This window comes from Castor canadensis, chromosome 9 (assembly GCF_047511655.1).
Source record: "Castor canadensis chromosome 9, mCasCan1.hap1v2, whole genome shotgun sequence".
NCBI classification, from domain to species: Eukaryota; Metazoa; Chordata; class Mammalia; order Rodentia; family Castoridae; genus Castor; species Castor canadensis.
This window is the reverse complement of record NC_133394.1, coordinates 154,771,802-154,793,355: the sequence shown is the minus strand read 5'-3', so window position 1 is coordinate 154,793,355 and position 21,554 is coordinate 154,771,802. Positions and strand designations below refer to the sequence as shown.

General features: G+C 49.8%; 1 protein-coding gene across 1 annotated transcript; it reads right to left on the bottom strand.

Moving 5' to 3' along the window:
- Window positions 1-4,359: 4,359 nt before the first annotated feature.
- Window positions 4,360-21,276, bottom strand: Spon2 (spondin 2). The gene is made up of 6 exons (XM_074042771.1): window positions 21,060-21,276; window positions 9,382-9,607; window positions 8,747-8,970; window positions 8,478-8,669; window positions 7,768-7,942; window positions 4,360-5,079 (listed from the first exon to the last, which is right to left on the bottom strand). The coding sequence occupies exons 1-6, from the start codon at window positions 21,060-21,062 to the stop codon at window positions 4,895-4,897; spliced, it is 1,005 nt and encodes a 334-aa protein (XP_073898872.1). The 5' UTR covers window positions 21,063-21,276; the 3' UTR covers window positions 4,360-4,894.
- Window positions 21,277-21,554: the final 278 nt, after the last annotated feature.

Genomic DNA, 21,554 nt, shown 5'->3' with positions numbered 1-21,554 from the left:
ACCAGTGTGACACAATTTGCCCCACCCACTTCTATGAAACACTGCTCCTATATGACAGAATGCACAGTCTGTTCTAGGACACACTGAATATTTGCCAAGACAAACCTTATTGTGGGCTATCAAATAGTCTCAGTAAGTATAAAATGGCTGAAATCATACATTATATGTTCCTGATCATAACTTAATTAAATTAGAAATCAGTTACAAACATATATGAAGACCTTCAAATAAATGCAAGTTAAACACACTAAAATAAACTGTGCATCAAAGAAGTCACAGAGAAGACAGGAAACATTTTAACTTACTTGCAGTGCAGATGTATTTCATGTGTAAAGTATGCAGCTAAAGCAACACTTAAGGTAAATGTATACCTTTAAGTGCTTATATTAGAAAACAAGAAAAGTTTAAAGTGCACAACCTAAACTTTCATCTTCATAAACTAGACAAAGAAAGTAAAATCAACCCAAAGACATAAAGAAAGAAATTAGGGGAAGAAAACATTAACATGGTATTGAAGTATGGTAATCACTGAAACAAAATCAATTAAAGATATCTAATCAAACAAAAAACTAGTTCTTTGAAAAGATCCATAAACTTACCTGAACCAACCAAGGTAAAAAGGAGGAAAAACCACAAATTACCAATGTCAGAATGAAAAAAGGAACACCATCACTATAAAGCCTATAAACTATTTATCACTATAAATCCTATAAACATTAAAAGTATAATAAGGGAATTATTATGAATGAGTTATGCTAATTTAACAATTTAGAAAAATCAGCACATTTTCTGAAAGTACAAATTACCAAAACCTACACAAGAGTAAAAGTCCTAATAACCATACATCTAGTAAAGATACATCCTGCATTCTCTTGATATGCAGATTGGGAGATCTGAGGCTAGCTCAGGCAAAAAGTGATCAAGACTTCATCTCAGCCAGCACGCTGGGTATGGTGTGTGCATCTGTCACCCCAATTACACAGAAGTCATAGATAAGAAGACTCTGGTCTGAGGCCAGTCCTGGGCAAGGAACGTGAGACTCGACCTGAAAAATAACCAAGGCAAAGAAGGGCTGGGACTGTGGCTCAAGTGGTAGAGCACTTGCCTGGCAAGTGGGAGGTCCTGAGTTCAAACCCCAGTACTGCAAAAAAAGAAAAAAATGGCCATAAAGAAAACTCAAGGCCCACTGATCTCTCACTGGTGAATTCTATAAAATATTGTATAATACATTTACGGAAAAGTGGGCATGAGCTTTTCACAGAGTCTTCTAGAGAGTCAGAAGTTCCTTCAGGAAGCTGTCTTGGTAGCTAGCTCTCTGTTTTTGTGTGTCTAGAAATGTCTGTCTTTGGCTCATTCTGAAGAAGCAGGCATGGTTGAGTCCACAGCTCTGGGTTGACAGGTAATTTCTCTCATCTGGTTGGCCACTGATGTGAAGTTGGGGTCCTGTGGAGGCATGGACCTTTTCCTCCTGTGCAGGCCTCCTCTGTGTGCTTGGTATTCAGCAGCTTCAACATACTATGTGTGGGTGTGCCTGCTTTTCTCCTGGTTCTGAGACACCGTTTTATTCTATGCGGCTTGCACCATTGTCCCTTTAAATATTATCTCTTCTGGTTATCGCCTTTAGAGTCACAATTTTAAAACATCTTAGAATTTCCCATTTTATCTTCCATGCCTTCTTAGAATGCCCCTCCCTCTGTCTCTACTGTCTGGGTGGTGTGTTCAACTGAGTCCTGTAGCCCATGAGCCTGCCCTCCAGCTGCACCTAATCAACTCTCTGACCCACTGTCTAAGACTAGCTTTTCCTTTCAAGTCTATCTGTTTGTTTCTAATTGTCCATTGTTGGTCGGTCATTTTGTTTTACCTGTTTTATATTCAGTCTGACCGTTTCATCTTCTGTGGCCTTGGGTGTCTGTATCATTTACTTTTCCTGCTGACTTCAGTCAGTTGTGGTGACTGTTTTCTTGTTCCTTGATCTGGGTGTTGTGCCACCGCTTGCTTTTGACTCTGAGGAGACTAGAGGCTGCCTTGGGGCTAGGAAAGCATGCTACAGAGAGTCTTCCCTTCTCCTAGTGCTGACTTTGTGGCCTTTTGACCTGAGTGCCAGGCTGTCCTCTACACTCTATTCCTGGCCTTTGCCCAGCAGTCCTTAGGAGCTCCTTTCCCAGCTGCCTCTGGGGCTTCTTCTCTGTCCTGGCCCCAACTCCTCCTTGCACTGGCCCTAGGTCAAATGTTTTGGTTGCAACTTGAAGAAGTAGGAGGGGAAAACTTTTTAGAAGGGCAGTATCTCAGAGAGTGTACCCGTTCTGAGTGAAGACTGGTGCCTGGGTGGAAAGTATCCTCTTAGGGTACCAGAGGTGGGCATTTAGGTGGCACTGGCTGCATACCCTCCTCCACGGTTCCAGTGAAGCATGAGTAGAGTAGAGCTGGGTGATTGTTCGGTCCCTCCCATTACCCTTGGCCTTCCTACACACAGTGCTGCCTACTGCCCAGCCCTGCCACCACTTGCTTGTTACTAGGAACAGCAAGCATTGTCATGATTGTCCTCCTGCTGCTGACCACATCCTTCTCTTCCTCTGGAATTGTCAAGCCCAGCACAGCAGCCCCTGGATACGCAGCAAACACAACCAGTTGAAGTAATACCTGCGTCTCTCAGCACAGGTACTGACCTGCATAGTTTGGCCCAGGTGTCCCTCACCCATGGCACAGTGCACATCAGGACCACAAACTCCATGAAGCATCCTCATTGTGACCTCTATCCTTGCTCAGCTTTGTCTCTACAGGCTAAAACCGGTTCAACTGCTTGAATCACTAGGAGTCATGTGAAATGCAGGTGTGTAAGTTTGTTGTTTCATCAACAAGCTAGGTCAGAATCTGACCCTTCTTACACTTCCACAGGTACCTCTTTGGCCTTTTGGGGTAGATGCAGGGGCCTTCTCTTGCTGCAATCTGCTCAGAGCCAACCCATGACCCTGTCCAACAACATGTCCAGGAGGGAGAGGAAATGGGCATGGTGCCCACAGGGTCTTCATCAGCCTTACCGATGGGTTTGCAGGCTGAGCATGCGGCTTTGTAAATCTGGTCTTGCAATTGTCATCACTTGGCTACAGCCTTTAGTCCCTCTGTTTGGGTTCAAATCCATCCTGATACCTTCCTGTGATCTACCTTTGAGTTCTGAAATCCTGGTAAGGTTTACTCTCCTGACATCCTGGGTCTGTTAATCCCAACCCTAGACTCATAGGTCTGGTTTTGTGGTCTTCAGCCTCCCCAGCAGAGGGCGTGAGGTTCTGTGTGTGTGGCAGGTTGGCGAGTGTTCGTTACTGGATATACTCTGTGTCCTGGTGCACAGGGAAGCTTTCAGGCAGGATTGTGCTCCATACTCCCAAGTTCCTCTGGTGTTACCCTCCAGGAAACGCTAGGAAAAACTTTCAACCATGGTTTCTCAGCTCTCCATGGCAACCTCAGGACTCATGACCCTATGAGTTTGGCTTATGTTCAAGAATTTTCAAGGATGATAGGATAGCAGGTGTCAGGAAGTGGGCCTGGGATCTGACTTTGGAAGCATCATGGGTGGAGGATTTCAGCCAGTCAGAAGAGTGGTTTACCAAGGCCCCTTAGCATAAGGAGCTGTGTCCTCCATGTCTGGGCTGTGGAAGGACTGGGATGCTGTTCCCTGACTGCCTCCATCCCAAAACTGTGCCCAGCCCAGGCTCAGATGCTGGGCGGGGGGGATGGAGAGGCCCTGGCCCAGTTCTCTTTCTTTCATTTCAGCCATGAGGTGAGTGGCTTTGCTCCACTATGCATTCTCTACCATGATAGGTACATTACAGGCCCCGAAGCAATAGGTTCCCCAAACCATCAACTGAAACCTTCAAACCTGAGCCAAAATCCACCTTTCCTCTTTGTTAGTTGATTACCTCAGGTATTTTATCACAGTTACAGAAAGCTGACTATCACAAGATTGGGGTCCTTGAGCTCAGGACCGCGGGAGGCACCTGCTTGTGTCAGTAGAGCTGTTCCTCTGTGGGAAGGGGCAGAGTAACGGCCCCTGTGGCTATGGCAGTTCTACGGTAGTGCTCTGTTTCCCACCACTTCCTGCCAGCAGTACGTGTGCTGGGTTCTGGGATCAGCAAGCACTACCCTTGGTGCTGCTCTGGTGCTAACTGCTGGCTTCTGAAGCCTCGGACCATGTCCCTGTGAGTCGCCCCCTCTTCCCTTGCCCAGGCACCCCTCCCCAGCTTGCAACCATAGCAGCGTCACAAGCATCTGAAGAAGAATGTGTGTCTCCTGCCCCATTAGTACACACCCAAGCACCTCTCCACTGCATGGTGTCCAGGAAAGGTTCAAGGACAGCCTCCAGTATTCATGAGGAACGATAGCCTTTATTCAAATGCAAAGAAATCAGTAATATGAAGCACTGTTTCCAAACTGCCCCTTTACTTCTTGTGTGGTGGCTCCCGTTGGATGCTGGGAGCAGTGCACAGATGGCAGCCATGCCCTGGGAGTGGATGCAATGGCAGTGGGTCTGAGGTATCTGACAACTGTGGATGAGGGGTCCTGGGCTTGGGGTAGCTTCTCACCGGTGCTGGTGTGTGTGTGTGTGTGTGTGTGTGTGTGTGTGTGTGTGTTCTCTGCATCAGAAGCAGCCTCCTGGAATGCTAATAAATTACAAGGAACATAATTTAGGCCAGTGTGGTGAGCCTCAGGGATTAATGTGCCTGTGGAAGGAGCCTGTTCGAAGATGTCCTCCCTGCCGAAGGTCCTCTGTGCAGGGAACATCTGTCATCCTGGCCTGAGGTTAGGAGTGATGCAAAACCGCCCATGCTCCTGGGTGCTGTCTGTGACCCAGACCTGAGCCAAAGGCTCAGTGCGGTCCACGGGGCTGGGGGCTCTGGATTTAGACACAGTTATCAGGGATGCACTCTGCCTCTTCTTCAAGCTCAGGGCAGGGGGTCCCGTTGTTGGCAGGTTGGACACGGACATAGCGAGTTCTGCTCTTGGCTCCCAGCTTCCCACATGGACCTCCACATAGTCCCCAGGATGACCACAGGGAAACCTCACAGTCCAGCGGTGTTTCTGGAACTGGAGCAAGCACAGGGAAGACCCAACACATGAACACCTGTGTAAAGAGGCACCTGGTGGGAACAGAAGGGAAGCCCACCCAGGTGTGTGTCCCTCTCTGGGGACTCTGCTCCGTATCAATCTGAAGGAAGCACACACTGCCTCAGTGGGCACAGAGCAAGCTGCACAGTAGGTCTCAAAGAGACTCACTGAACTCGGGACTGAGACTGCATGGTGTCCTGGGCTTTGAGAAACAAACTCCTGCCTGCCTGGTGGCAGCTTGAACCAAGGGTCCTTGCCAGCTGGGGAAGGAGGACACAGCAGCCATGGAAGCCACTGAGTGGCGTGCGTCTGGCCCAGGCCCAGCCCTGCTATAGCACAGACCCTCATAACCAGCATTTCCAAAGGCCTTTGGGTTGTGCCCCCCTACCTCAGCTCAGATATTTTCGGTATCGTTCTTTTTTCCTATGTTGTCTCTGTTTACATCGTATTCATAAATCTAAAAGCCGTCAGTTTTCCTGTGATTTCAGCTGCTTGGGAGTAGGAGTTTGGAGGATCACAGCCCCAAGTCAGCCTGGGCAAAACCTTGAGACCCTAGACGAAGAACAAACTAAGAACAGTATATCTGGGGACGTGACTCAAGTGGTAAAGTACTTCCTTAGCAAACTCAGGGCCCTGAGTTCAATGCCCAGCACCTCAAAAAATTAAAAATCATCAACGTTTGGTTATGAGTAAATCACCTGTTAAATTCCATTTCCAAAAGTAAACGAAATAGCTCTTCTGTATGCCATATGCCAAACCAGTCAGTCAGATATTCCTCCACGGCCAGGACCCAGAGGTGGACCAGCCCTCACAGGAGGCCCAAAGCCTGGCCTTGGCCGCTGCTGCACCCTTGAGAACAAGGTGGCTCTCAGACAGAGGCAGGGCAGTGGCTTCTAACAAAGGACTTGATTCTTACATGTCCTGCCCTCACTGCTAACCAGGTCCATGGCAGCTGGTAGATGAGACTCCAGAAAAAAGTCAAAAATGAAAAGTTTCAGGAAAGAACTGAGTGATGGGGGCCCAGAGGTCCAGGTATAGTGCCTGGAATGTTCTAGCAGCCCCAGCCATGCTCACACCTGGAGCAGCCCTCTCCACAGCGGAGAGAGTGGTGGGACAGTCTGCAGAGACCTTTGGAAGCTGAGGCTTCAGAGACAGACATATCCTAAGCTGCATCAAGAGCTTTGCCTGAGAGCAAGAGCTCCAGGTAGCCAGCCTGGTAGGATACCTGAGCCCCCATCTGCCACATGGAAGCTTCCTGACTGTAACATCGAGCAGTTGGAGCCCCCTGGTCTGTGACATGAGCACTTGCAGCAGCTCTGAGGACTTCTGCATGCTGCTGATGCCTGTGAGGAGGAGGCCTGGGACAAGTGGCACCCAGCATGTGATCAGGAGGCGAGAGAGGAACCAGGGTGGGTCTGATGGGAGCATACTGGGTGACACCCACCATGGGCCAAGCAGGCCCTCAGGGTGCTGAGAATAGTGGGAGAGACTCAAGTGAGCAATGCCAGGTGACATTGTGGCAGGTGGCAAGTGCCATGGAAAGAGCCACAGGGCACAAGGGAATGAGGCAGGGCAGTGTCAGGAGAGTTGATGTGAAAAGCCTGGGCTCCAGGAAGGGGTAGATATGCAGCCCTTTTCAGGGCTGTAGGGCACCTTGGATGCATTTGGGGCAGGGGTGCCATGTTGTCCTCCTCAGATGGTATTTGGTAGAAAGGGGTCAAATAGCTCCTGTGCCAGCTAGTGATGGGTGGAACTCTAGAATTCCTGTCACCAGCTCTGAGTTACAGTTCGCTGGCCCCATCCACCCCCACCCTCTCTATGTCCCTTCTCTAACTCAGCCCCTGTCTGCTGTCCCTACAACGTACCCTTTGCTTACGGCATGCTTCCTCCACCCCCAGCTCAGATAGTTTCGGTATCGTTCTTTTTTCCTATGTTGTCTCTGTTTACATCGTATTCATAAATCTAAGAGCCGTCAGTTTTCCTGTGATTTCGGCTACTTGGGAGTAGGAATTAGGAGGATCATAGCCCCAGGTCAGCCTGGGCCTGTGAGGGGATGAATGGGACAACTGAAAAAATCCTCACACCTGTCCCTTCAGCTGTGATATGCAGGTCACCCTGAGCATATTTCTGACGGGCATTGCTGCTCAATTATCTCCTCATTATTTACCTCTGCCCTGTGGTATAAGTACTGCCAACTATAGATGGTATGGAAGAATTAAATCTCCAGTGCTTAGATCAGCCAAACCCTAAACTTTAAAAATGGCCAGCATCTCATAACGACTGTCGTGAGTTCCCCCCCTTGAAGTTGGTCAGCCTCAGGCTCCTAAGACCCACAGAGTGGGGGGTCCCTTAGGAACCTGAGAGCCACTCCATACCGGTAGGGGTGGCGTTAAGGATGAGGGCTCACCTGGCACAGAGTGGGACTCACTCCATGTGCCTCATACAGAGTGGGTGCTGGCATGTGTGTCACTGGGTGACACATGCCCCACAGGCTCCAGGACACACAAACTTGACCAGTGGTGGATGTTAAGCTCCCCTCCAAACCTGAGCGCCTGGTATCTGGAGCCAGACATGCTCATCATGGGCTACAGTGTACTTCCCAACCCACAGCCTCTGTCTGCAGCCCATGTGCCTGCAGCATGCTGGGGTGGGAAGCCTGGATGTTACCTGAGAGGCTGTCGACGATCTCATTGCCCCTGCTGGCCAAGTCTGGAGCAGGTGGAAAAAAGGCCCTGGGGCTCTGCCGGAGCCGTACCAGGGTCACTCTGGCAATGGGAGGCAAGGACTTCAGCCGTGGGTAGTAGAATGAGTTGGCTGGGTGACTGGGAGATGAAGATGTTATCTGGTTGGAGGAAGAAGGAGAGTTGGCAAGGGGTCCAAGAAGGCCACCTCTGTGAGTGTGTATGGCCCAGAGTGCAGCAGGACAATGCCAGAAAACACCCCAACCCCACTGCAGCAATGCCCAAGCCTAGTGCAGTCAGGTACGCTCATCGTGGCCTCTCCCTGGACCCTGGGCCATGGAGTACAGGGCTTTGGCTGAGACACCACAAAAACAGCTCCCACTCTGTGCTCATGCACCAGGCAGAATTGCATACTCTGCACAGCAGCCCTGCAAACTGGGGGTCTTGGAAACAGACCGGAAAGGGGGAGCCTTTACTAGACCGCCACCCTGATGTAGTGCTGCCAGCTCCCAGGGCAGGACTGCAGTGACCTGTTCACTATGGACACCAGAAACAGGGCCATTTACAGGAGTAAAAGCTGGGGTCCCAGAGGTCCATCGCAGAGTGCAGCACTGCCTCCCCTAGCCACCACATTCAGAGTCCAGAGCACCCTGCACAGTGGAGGGTGATGGGGCAGTGGGCCTGTAGACCACTCACCTCGGTTACCGTGTCCTGTGGGATGGTTGCAAAGTTGGGGGAGGAGAAGGTGAAGCCACTGTCTGTCCCTGCATCATGGGGGTAAAGGTCCAGGGCTACCTGCTCCTTCCAGTGTCCTCCCTCACACAGGTCCACGCTGTCGACGCCCACAAACCAGTCGGGGCTGGGGACGATGCGTACCACAAAGGACACCTGGATATAGCCAGGAAGCTCAGCCCACTGCAGCTGCAGGGACATTTCTCCCACACATACTGCTGGCCACAACTTACCAGCGAGTGCCTGGGCTGCACCTCCAGCTCCGTGGAGGTCTGACCAGTGCCACTGGGGATGGCAGGGGCTGAGAACACCGCGTGCACACTCTGGAGCTTCTCTCCTGCTGCCTCAATCTCCTTCATCAGTGCCCAGGCCTCGCCGCGCTCTGCAAAGTCCCTCAGCCCATTGCTCGCATACTCGTTCTTTCTCCACATGCTGTAGTCAGAGCTGTGAGCTGCCCCTGTGTGGACGGCGCGCTGCATGAGCAGCCAGTTGGGACCAGCAGCAGGGCTGCAGGCTCAGATCCCCACTAACCCCCCCATGAACACCATGTCCCCCTTCCCCAAACATCAGCTCCCCCGACTGAAAGGCAAGGAGCCACATTCACTCTTGTCACATGTGAGCAGTGGCATCTTACATGTACACATTGCCAGGACACTTGCTGAGTGACCATGTCCAGCCAGCCTTCCCCATGACTGTGTCTACCCTGCCCTTTACCACCTGCCAGCATACAGTTGGTGCTTAGCAGTTGTCTCATGGATTGAAGTCTGTTGGGTGAGAGTGCCCCAGACTGAAGTGCTGCTTCCCATTCTGTAGCCCAGATGGGGTGGGTCATTGCCCTGGGCTGGGGAGAGGGAGGAGCTGCCCTTACCCAGCAGGGAGGACCACTGCGCAGGGGGCCGGAACAGGGGGTACTGCTTGGGGAACGCTGTTTGGCTCCACTTGCCGGTGAAGGTGATGCTGTATTTGGCCAGAGGCCGGGCTGTGCAGACAGACTCTTCCCCCAGCGGCTGGCCAGCAGTGGAGCCCAGTGTGGCCAGGAGAAGGGTCCAGAGAGCCCCGCCTGAGGCAGTGGCAGCACTCAGGTTTTCCATCACCTACAGCAGAGGAAGAGTGGTGCCGACACCTTTAGTCCCCAGATGCCTCCAGCCCCCACAGCGTGGGGAGAGATCTGCAGGCAGGTGAGGTGCCTGTGAGTACACCCCCTTCTCCCCAAAACTCTCCTGCTGAGTTTTCAGCCATTAGGGAAGTGAAGTGCACCAGGTTACGAGGTGTGGCTAGGCGCCAGCACGTCTGCCAACACCTTAGGCTCACGGTTCCCAGGGTCACCGCCTAGAACGCAGAGCTCAGCAGGCTTGTTGCTCCCTGGGCAGGTTGGGATGCATCACACTTCTCCATGGCTCTCCATTGTCCCTCCACCATCACAGGATCCCAGGACTTGGCAGGTAAACTTGACGCACTAGCTGTGCCCTTGACTACACCAGCAAAGCTCAGGCCCTGGCTCATCCCCAAGGTGGGTCTCTTCTAGTGCTGCAGGTTTCTGGCTTGGGGGATAGTTCCAGAAGTCCTGGGATCCAGGTGCACATGGTACTCACCACTCACGGACAAGAGCAGCAGGAGGCAGACTGAGGCTTTGGGCAGCTGTGAGAGCTCAGAGTACCTCTGACCAGCCAGTGAGGTCCTAGCTCCCCCTATCCACGGCGCCCCACTGCCTGGTCCCAAAGAGTGGCAGATAGGAAGTAGGGCAGGAGAAAGCGCCTTGCCTGGAGGCGCTTGCAGGGGCTGTCACTCTCCACCCTCCCAACAGCTTGACTAGCAGACCTGCTCTGCTGAGCTCACTCCCCGCCCCTCCGGCCAGCTGCTGCCGCACCCCTTTCTTTGTCTTCCCTTCTCCCTCTCTCCGCCCTCCTCCCTCCCTCCCCTAACCAGCGTCTGGTCTCTGGATGGTGCTGTAAGGAGCTCTGTGCTCAGTCAGGAGGAGCCCAGGACCAGAGGCCACAGGGGGCCTGTTTGCCGCAGGTGTGTCCTGAAGGGCCCCATTCTTCACTTAACTTGAAGTGCGGGAAAGAAATCCCAGGACTACCAGCTTAGCCACCCAAAGCAGTTGCCCCTTTCCCATCATAGCCTAAAACTGCATAGAACCATGGTGGTCCATGCTGCTGGCCAGAGGGATCTGGAATGGGTCCCTTCCAGAGGGAATCAGCACCAGGTCAGAGGTGCTCAGGGACATGAGCCACTAAGAAGCACCATCCTCCCCAGGACCCCTCACCAGTGTGCCTCTCCTCGGTGCTAGAGGTTAGTGCAGGGGAAGGAGGCTGGCCTGTCCCCTGGGGCACTTCTCCTCCTTTGGACAGGCTAACAGATTCTGAAGTTTATTGCTGCTCAGTGTCCGGAAAATATTTACAGAACCAGTCATGAGGTCTAGGAACTGCGGAGGAAGAAGGGGAGTGGAGACATCTTGCTCAATCATGGATAGCCCCCCTGTTCACAGAATATCCAAGGAGTTTTTAAGCCTAAACAAAATACATTCTGGTTTTTGGAATCTGTTAATGTTTCACATATTCCGACTGAGACGGTGAGAGAGAATAAATAGAATCAACAAGCATAGACTGCAAACAAAAACAAATGATCTAACCTGTATTTCAAATAAATAACACAGCCACAGAAGGGTAGCTGAACACAAAATTTAGACTCCAGACCAAAGACAAATTCTACCCCAGTGCTTCTGAAGCTTTCTATCTCAGGACTGCCTTTTGCTCCTGAAAGTCTCTGAAGACCCCCAAAGAGCTTCTGCTCAAGTGAGTTATATCCATCCATGCTTATCATAGTCTAATCACAGCAAGTGCTTAGAAAACTTACTAATTCACTTTAAAATAACAAAATAAGGCATGTTATTATGTTGCATGTTAACATAAGTACCATAATGTTTTATAGAAGCAGTTCTATTTTTCAAAATGAAAACCTTAGAGCCAGGTGCCATGGCTCAAGCCTGTAATCCTAAACTACCTGGGAGGCAGATAGCGGGTGGATCGTGGTTTGAGACCAGTCCAAGCAAAAAGAGAAGCCACATGTCAAACCAAGAAAAAGCTGAACATAGTGGTGCATGTGCCTGTCATCCCAGCTACACGGGAAGTGTAAGCAGGAGAATATCATCGCAGGCTGACCCCAGCATAAAGGAAGACCCCCATCTTAAAAATAAACACCCCAAAAGGGACAGCAGAGTGGCTCAAGTGGTAGAGTGCCTCCCTCGCAAGTATGAAGCCCCGAGTTCCGCTCCCAGTACTGCCCCCCAAAACCTTTGGAATATGGCATGGTTCCACATTTGTACAAATCCTTTTATTCTCTGGCTTACTATAAGAAAGATGGACTCTCATATTTGCTTCTGCAGCTAATCTGATAAAATGTGCAGCTGAAGTCTGTGATGAAAGTCCAGATATCAGAAAAGGAATTTTCTTTCACCTTGTCGGATACAGGTGGCCTTTAGAGACAGCCTCTGAAAATCCCACAGTATGCTTGCCAGAGACCAAGAGGAAAAGGACGCTTCTAAGAAAAGTCTCTGCTCCACACAAATGCTGATGTTGAATTCAGAGGCCCTTTCCCCACAGAGGCATGGGCTAGAGCTCTGCACCTGCTGTGTTCTAGGGACTCTGTGGGCCTCAGGAGCCACAGAGTTTTACTACTTGACCATGGAGTTCCAGATGAACACCGTGTCACTGGAGGATTGCTGGAGTACCAGCGTGGGCTCCTGCTTTTGTTCAAGCAGATAACTAGGCTGTGAATGTGATATGCACCATCCCTTCCTAGCTGTGTCCCTCTCAGCATCTAGGAGCAGTGACCCCTGCAGCAGTGAGCAGGCCAGGCTCCTTCACCAAAAGGAATGTGGACTCCTTGGAGAAGAGGCTGATTACAGGTTTAGGGAGAAAATAAGAGATAGGTCTAGAATAACATCTCGTGCTGGGGCCAGGCTATGCTGTGGGCACAGTCCAGCTTCTGCCCCATGTCCAGTGGTGGCCTCAAGAGGCTCCTCTTCCAGCCCCCACCCAGGCCCACCTTGAGAAGGCTGTGCAGCTTGGGACTCAGCCATTGGGAACTGCAGCCCAGGTGCTCCAGGCAGGGCTGCAGCTGACATACCCAGAGTTGCCCCAGGAGGACTGGATGGGAGGTGGACAGGGGAGAACTCCCCATTGGTGGTGAGCGTGTCCCCAAGAAAGCCTGCCTGAGAAGGTTCTCGGACATGACAGGACATGGGAAGTTTTCTTTGCTGTGCTGAGAGAGAGGCACAGAGAGGCTTAGGGACAGCTGAGCTTAGTTTTTGGAAACTGCACCCTCCTCTCCTGGGTTGGGCTGGGCTGGACTGGGGTCTCATGCGGTTCTGGGCATCCTGCTGACCCTCAGCCACTAAACCAGGACACTGTATCCCACCTCCTTCTGAGAACCACAGGAGGGAGCATTTATACGGTGTCCCCACAAACAAAAGCGTTCATCTGTGCACACAGGTATGGGTGTGCACGTTCACACACAGAGCAAATTTCTTCATTAAACAGGTGCTGAACACCTCGTGCATCTCAGGGATAGGGACATGGAAGTAACCCCAACATCCCAAGGTACAGGCCTGGGGTGGAAAGAATGCCTTCTGTGAACTGGATTCTGTCATCCAACAAGTGCTTGGTTAATTGGTTGACGCCAGTGCCAGGGTTCTCTTAGAACCAGACCATTCTGGAGGTCACTCTGCAGCCCTGGCCTAAGATGGTTTCCAAGGGAGCATGGGCAAGGCTGTGGCTATGGGCTGTGTGTGTCTGCAGAGCCAGCACTGGGCTTTCTGCCTGTCCCCCTGCCCCAGCAGGCATCCCCTGTCCATTGCCTCTCTTGTCCCTACTGTGACTCAGGTTGGTATACAGTGTGAGTAACTGATAGGTCAACACTCCCAGGGCGTTGGTGATTTTTTTTAAGGTGTCTGTTAACCCAGACAAATTGGATGTTCAGGCAACCACAGGTGCTCTCAAGTGCCCTCCCCAAGTTGGGATGGAGGCTGGGATTGTGCTGCTCAAATTGGATCTGTGTGGGTGGGCATAGGGTCACATGGAGGTGTTTGTGAACTGCTCAGAGCAGGCATTCACAGGGACTCTTGTAAAGTACCCTCTGTCCTCCAGACCTGTCTGCCCTCCTGTTTCATCCACTGCACCTAAACTGTGGTCCCTTCTGTGCAGCCCAGGGTACCTTGGAGAGGTCTTGGGGTCCAGGGGAAAGGGAAGCCTTCTTTATCTTTCTGTTTGAATTCTGGCGTAAGAACTGCTCTCTTAGGTCCTTCCCACTGCCCCTCCCTGGGCAGAACCAACTCCCAAGCCACATCTGCTGACTCAGACTCGGAATCCCCGCCCACCCATGGGACAGGCGTCTCCTACAGAGCTCAGGCTCCAGGCTGCCCAAGGGGCTGCTGTGCATTAAACACTCACCCACACATACCACCCATGCTGGCCCACACAGGCCCATATTCATTTGCCTCATTGCTCACTGGCTCGTGCCAAGCACCATGGTGTGGTCCATACATGATGAATTTCTAAAGGCTGCTTCAACCCTGGGGCCTAATGTCCCAGGAATGAGACCACATGGTCTGACTCTCTTTCATCAACCCAATTCTCCTTTCAGCCCTTCACTGGTCTCCCTGTGCAGGGACTTCCAGCTTGCTCAGGCCCTGCAAGCTCCTCTACCCAAAGAACTCTTCTCATGCCTCCTCTCCCTGTCCCAAAGTCTCTGGGAGAGCACTTACGGCCCACCCAGCCCAGAGGAGCGCCTGGTCATGCCCGGTGGCGTGTCATGGCTTTATTTTCCCATCACGGCTCCTGCAGAGAAGGAAATCCATTCTGCCAGTGTAAGCAGACAAGGATTTGTTGCAGGGTGTTAAGAGGCTCATGGAGCCATTAACAAGTTGACTCAGGACTGGGCTTCCAGACACGACTTTCAGAGCTGCACAGCCACCAGGCTGCCTAGTTGGCTTCTGGCCCCACCTGCTCAGGAACCTACCCATGACAATCCCTGCCCTCCCCATGCCCACACCTCCATTGTGATCAGTTTTCACAGAGCACTTCTAATTCAGAGCCTGAGCCAGGTCCAGGAATTGTGTCCTGGGTTCAGCTTTGGGGCCTCTGCTCTCTGGGATAGCATCTACAAGGAAAGCCACAGGGCGTGAACACAAGCACCCACTCTTGTGAGCGTACCAGCTAAGTGTGACCACTGCACCTGCACCTGACTCCAGGAGCTTCGGGAGCACGAATTATCCCAAATTAACACATCGACTCTGCCAGCTGAGCTCACAGGGAGGCATGGCTGGCAAGATACAGATGTGGGATAGGATCTGCTGCTGACTGGCTCTACATACAGAGCTAGTCCACTGTGCGACAGGCCACCTCCATGAAATGTGGGCCTGTCTTCAGCATCTTTTACATTCATTGTAAAATGCCAGGACCTCAGAAAAGTGGCAGTAAGGGCTTCCAAGAACATCACCAAAGCAAGGAGAAGGGGGCAACAGAGTCCACAGATCCTTCAGTACCCTGAAAATCAACCAAAGGCTTGCAGCAGTTTGTGGGAAGTCACTGTATTTTAAAGAAAATAGGGTAATTTTGGTGAAAAAAAAAAAAAGTTTTGTGGTGTATACCTCACCCCTTGCCCATTCTCTCTCTCCAGGTCTAATGTAGCCTGGAAACAAACAACCTGCAATTGTGGTGAAACAATAGCCTGGCAGCCACTGGCTTAGAACATGGCTGGAGCCCTTTCAAAGGTTCGTTTCCAGAAAGCTGTCATTATCTGACCTATCTGAAGGTTCCCTACAAGACCTCACTTGGGAAACTATTTGACTCAATTCAGAGCTCACTCTGGGTGGAAAGCCTTTTCCAAGAGGCTTTTGTTGAAACCAGCCACAGGTCATTTAATGCTGCAGTTGCCCACAGTGGTGGCTAACAGTTTTTGCAAATGATAGGCCAATCAAAAAACCTAAAAAGAAAAGCCGAGAAATGGGATGTCTGTTGGGAGCTTTGAAAATGTCTAACTTATCCCTGGGAATCTAGATGCCCATACATACTCCCAGGGCTGTGTGCATGCTCAGAAAAGACCCAAGAAGCTCCCAAGCAGAGACTGTGGACTAGTGCAGAGCTGTTAACTGCTGGGTGAGTGTTGAGAGCACAGCACAAGAGAGCCCCACAATCAAGACTGGATGACTTATTGGTTCCAGTCATCTAAGGAAACCTCTGTCCAATAATCAGCTGACCCCCAGTAAACCAATGAAAGACTTGGAGACCACACATGGTAATGCATACAGATATTTCAGACTTAAGTCAGAAAAATCACTAAACACACTACAAGCAGCAATAGCAACAAACCCCAAAGGAGAGAATCTGATTTCCGAAGTTACCAAATTATATTCCCTAAACTATTCTGCTTCCAGTGAAAAACTATGAGACATGCAAAAACACAAGAAAATATGGCCCATGCAAAAGGGGAAGAAAACAATCAATATAAACTGTCACTGAGGAAGCCCAAATGTTTGACTTACTAGACAAAGACTTTAGATTATCAGTCTTAAGTATGTTCAAAGAACTAAAGGAAGTCACACCTAAATAATTAAAGGAGAGTGATGTTTCACTAAGTAGAGATACCAGCAAAGGGTAGAAATTTATAGAACGATATAAACCCTGGAGTGGAAAAGTTAACTAAATTGAAAAGTTCACTAGAGAGGCTCAGCTGGAGATTTGAGCAAGTAGAATAAACAGTCTACAAAAGGGAATAGGCCAATCACGATTACTCAGTCTGGAAAGAAAACTGAATGATGAAAACTGAACAGAGACTCAGAGACCTAGGAGACACCATCAAACTTATGAACAATTGCATAACTGAAGTTCCAGAAGGAGAGGAGGAAGATAAAGGAACAGAAAAATTACTTGCAGAAATAATGGCTAAACCACCCCAAAGTCAATGAAAAACATTAACCTACATGTCCAAGAGTCTCAACAGATTCCAAGCAGGGAACATGCAAATTAAACAGTCACTTCATTATTAAACAGTCGAAAGCTGGAGACAAAGAATCTCAAAAACAGCAGGAGAGAAGTAATCCATTACACACTGAGACAGATAGAGTGACGCAAATCTCCCTGTGTGTCTTTGGCTAAGAAAAGAGCACTGCTAAATACTGTTAGAGCACTGTCAGTGTTAGTTATAGGCTTTTATTATGAGCAGCCCTTTAGATACGCTAAGGGTAAGTTGAGTCTGCGATTCACAGATGGTAGATCCTTCCCCACGATCTGGTTGCCTTGAGTGAAGGACTTGTCAGCCAAGCGCTCAGATAGGCTGCCAAAGCCCAGAGCCCAGCTGCTTCGAGCATTTCATGAACACCTTGAGGAAGTTACATTGCAAGCAGAGCTGCTTCTGTCAAAGCAGAACTCCAACTCCAGAGGCACCATTTCAGTCAGAACTATTTCATTTGGGGCCAGACTTTTGGCCACCACAAATCTTGGTAGAGTCTATCAGCCATTTTCACCCAGGCCAGAGGGGAAGCATGTCCCCCTTGTAGCCCATAAGAAGGCCCATGATTGGTGCAAACACAATTCTTCATTTGCATGAACAGCTGTGCCCATGATTGGTGCAAACACAATTCTTCATTTGCATGAACAACTGTGCCATGATTGGTGCAAACACAATTCTTCATTTGCATGAACAACTGTGCCATGATTGGTGAAACACAATTCTTCATTTGCATGAACAGCTGTGCCATGATTGGTGAAACACAATTCTTCATTTGCATGAACAGCTGTGCCATGATTGGTGCAAACACAATTCTTCATTTGCATGAACAACTGTGCCATGCTTGGTGCAAACACTTGCCACACACACCTCTTCTGGCTGTATAAGCAGGCTGTTAGGCTCACTTTTTGAGCCAGCTGGGAGAAACCCTCCTTTGTTGCCTTAATGTTGCAATAATAAGTCCATTGAGTGGTCTTTTCTTGGTTACTTTTGATCCTTATTAGTAGCAGGGCAGGCTGAGCTGGTATAACAAGGAGACAGTGGCAGAGGAGCAGAGGCAGCAGTTAAGGCAACAGTGGTCACTGTATTAACAAGCGCACAAGAGGGTGGCTGAAGAGTTCCAGAGAGCGGCTGGAAGCAGAGATGAGAAACTGTGGGTTCTAGTCACTGGAAGAGATCCAAGGAGCTACTGAACCTTTAGGGCCCAGGGTCTCTGTCAAGAACCAAGGGTCTTGACACCCTAGGACTGAGACCTACTAGACAAAGACCCCAAAGCAACTGCCTTAAAGATGTTCAGAGGAGAACGGGTACAGTGACTCAGGAGGTACCACACCTGCTCACAAGTATGAGGCTCTGAGTTCAAACCTGAGTTAACACTATAGTACCAAAAAAAAAAAAAAAAAGTTCAGAGAACTAAAATAAATTGTGGAGAAAGTGGACAGTGTGAGAGTAAACGAAAATTCTGGAGCTTAAAAGTACAATCATGAAGTAAAACTTCACTAGAGAGAACCAAAAGCAGATTGAGAAGACAGAAGAAACAATCAGATACTAAACAACGGTCAGGGAGTCCACCACCACTAGCAGGAAATCTCAAGGTGTCCTGCAGGGTGACGTGGAAGGACACTAGACAGTAACCAGAAGCTCTGTGAAGAAATGAAGATCTCAGTAAATACAAATATCGTCACGAACGTCACTATCGTGTGACAACGGCTTGTAACTCCATTCCTTCATGTTCTAAACCACTATGAGGTTTAATACATTAAAAAAAGAATTAATCAATGCCTAGTATTACTGTTAACTTCAGCTCATGACCCATATTTTATTTTGTACATAATTTAAGAAACTAATGCATTTAAAAGGATTACTAAGCTATGATTTGGGGTATGCATTGTATAAAGATGTAATTTCATGATATCAATAACTGACAAAGGTTGTAAAAGAGGAGTTTTTGTAAACTATTGATGTTAAATCGGTATAAATTCAAATCTGAGTGTTGTAACTTTAGGACATCAAATGTAATCCCTAAGATAACCACAAAGAAAATAGCTATCAAAGATACACAAAAAGATATGGAAAGGAATTTAAACATTTTGCTCAAAAAATCAGCTAAACACCAAGAAGATAGTGAGAAATAAGGTACAAAAAAATCCATGGAATGCTAGGATGGTTACGGGTATGAAACAGATCAATATAATGCACTGTATTAAGAATGAGGGAAAAACCCACGAGATCACCTCGGTTGATGCAGGAAAAGCATTTGACAAAATTCACATTCATAGCCAGGCACCAGTGGCTCACACCTGTAATCCCAGCTACTTGGGAGGCAGAGATCAGGAGGATTGTGGTCTAAGGTCAGCCTGGGCAAACAGTTTGCAAGACCCTGTCTCAAAAACACCCAACACAAAACAGGGCTGGTGGAGTGGCTCAAGTGGTAGAGCGCCTGCCTGACAAGCATGAGGCCCTGTGTTCAAACTCTACTGTCACCAGATAAATAAATAAATTGTGCATACAAGACAATTTATGGTAAAAAGGCAGCCCATCAAATGAAAGGTAACATATGCAAATCATGTATCCGATAAGGTATTAACATCCATACAAAAAAACGGGCAAAAAGTAGAGTAGAAATTTCTCCAAAAATTATACACGGACAGCCAATGAGCACAAGAAAAGATGTCCGTCTAGGGTATTGCAAATCAAAACTACAACAGATACCTCCTCACGCTCATTTAGATGGCTACTATCTAAATAGTATTAAAACCAGACAATATCAAGAATTTGCAAAGATGAAGAACTTGGAATGCCTGTGCGTGACTGGTGGGAATATAAAATGGTGCAGCTGCTACAAAAAACAGTACGGCAGTTCCTCAGGTGGCTCAAGTGGTACAGCACCTGCCTAGCAAGCTGAGGACCTGAGTTCAAACCCAAACCCCGGTACAACACACACACACACACACACACACACACACACACACACACACAAACAGGCAAAGGATTGGAATAGATGTTTTCTCCAAAGAAGATATCCAAATGTCCAGGATGAATGAAAAGCTGGTCACCATCATTAGGGAAATGCAAATCAAAACCACAGTGAGATACAACTTCTAGGCCGGATGTAGTAAAAATTAGACAGCAGTAAGCTGACAAGGAAATTAGAGGAAGCAGAGCGCCCTTGTACGTTGCTGTGGGAAGGTAACATGACACAGCTGCTTTGGAAAACAGTTTGGCAGCTCCTTAAAATGCTAAATATTAAATACCATGTGACTCAGCCATTCCACTCCCAAGTAGCTGTCTGACACCCCCAGGAGTTTTCGGTCCATCAGGAGGCACAGGCGCCATCAGAGAACCCCCAGTGCCAGGAGAGCCAAAGTCATCCTGCCACCAGGGCACCGGGGCCTCCATAATCACTCCTCTGTGGCTTTGGGGAAAGGAGAGGGCAAGATGAGCTTCTGGAAGGGGGTGTGGAGTGCACCCCGAGTTCTGCCCCAAGGCTGACTTGAGGCTGGCACTTGCCATCTCCTGTGGAGCAAGAGCTGTGTGGGTGGGCTTTGCTCTCATGGCCATCACATGGACTCAAGAAAAATGGAACATACATCGACACAAAGACTCGTACACAACTGTCCATAGCAGCTTTACCCATATCAGCCCAAAGGGCAAACGCCAAGTATCAATAGACAATGGACAGACTGCGGTGTAGCCGTTCGTGCCGACAAAGAAATTCTGACACCCGATGCAACATGGGTGACCTTTGGAAAACATTCTAAGCAAAAGCCAGACACAGAAAATCCAGATCAGGCAAATCCAGAAAGTGTACAGTAATGGCTTCCAGGGTCTGAGTGACTGCTAGTGGGTAAACACACATCGGCGGCAGTACATAGTCCATGCCTGACCCGCAGAAAGGTGGCTCTGGCAGGCAGACCGGGCAGAGTCCTCAGAAGGATGGATATCATTGTCCTGAGGCCTACAACCAGGGCCAGGTGTTGATGCTGGCCATCCAGTACCATCCCCACCAGGTGAGCCAAGTGACAGGTCACTGTACTGGGACTTTCCACGAGAGGATCTAACTGGCTGCTTTCTTCACTGTGCCATGCCCAACACAGCCCATGTAAAGTCGTGTGTAGGTCCTGGCTCTCTCAGCTGTGCAGTAGTCTATGGTAGGAGTGGCCTGATGGGGTCTCCACTTTACTATGGACAAATGGATAGGCGCTGGTGTGGGCTGATGTACAACTTGGGGTCCTCACACCTCTCTGGAGCCCATCAGGCAGAGCTTGGTGTCTTGGAGCCCAGCTCTGAAACCCACTGGGAAGGCCTAGAGGAGTGAGCAAGCTCACCTTCCAGGCCCTGCAGCAGAGCAAAGGGAGGGAAGCGCCAGGGCCTAGGTATACTGCCTATAATGGAGGGTGGAAAACCATGGTGGGGCTGTGTGCCCCACACATTCTAGGCAGGGATTTGTATCCACTGGATGATTTGAAGCCAGTTCCCATCACCCTGTGTCCTGGGAGCAGGGGTCCTCAGGGCAGCTGGTCCCTCAGCCCTACTCACCATCGTCCCAGCAGCCTCCAGCACTGGTGGCTGTGGACCATGCAGGCCCTGCTACCAGGCTCCTGGGAGACAGCAGGTCTTGGCATACATGGGGAAGCGCTTGGGCAGTCCTCACCTGCCCTTCCTCAGCCCCGAGCTACAGTCAGGAGGTAAGAATCCCACTCAGGGCCCTGGTCAGCAAGCTGCATGTTCAACACCTTCCCAAGGCCTCCGTTTCTCCCTCTGCAGAGTGCCCTCTGCAGAGTGTGGGATGAGGTTGGGCTCACCAGATAGTCTGCAGCCCCAACATGCTTCAGCAGATAGATAATGCCTCTCCTCGTGACCTACTGGCCAGCCAAGTGGCTTTGCTAAGGGTGGACTTGGTCCAAACTCTGAGTCAACCCAGGGCTCAGCTTTGGCAGCCCCTCACAGCCAGGATTGGCTGGGGTCCTGGGAAGGGGCTTGGAAATTGAGGCTTGTGTTTCAGTTTTCCTGGTGGTCCTCCTGCTCTCTTCC

Bases quoted from the DNA above. Each gene is read 5' to 3' on its own strand.
- Spon2 (XM_074042771.1), bottom strand. The intron at 8,670-8,746 runs GTAAGTTGTGGC...GGCTATATCCAG, and splicing joins TGCAGCCCAGGCACTCGCTG to GTGTCCTTTGTGGTACGCAT. The intron at 7,943-8,477 runs GTGAGTGGTCTA...TCCTCCAACCAG, and splicing joins CACAGGACACGGTAACCGAG to ATAACATCTTCATCTCCCAG.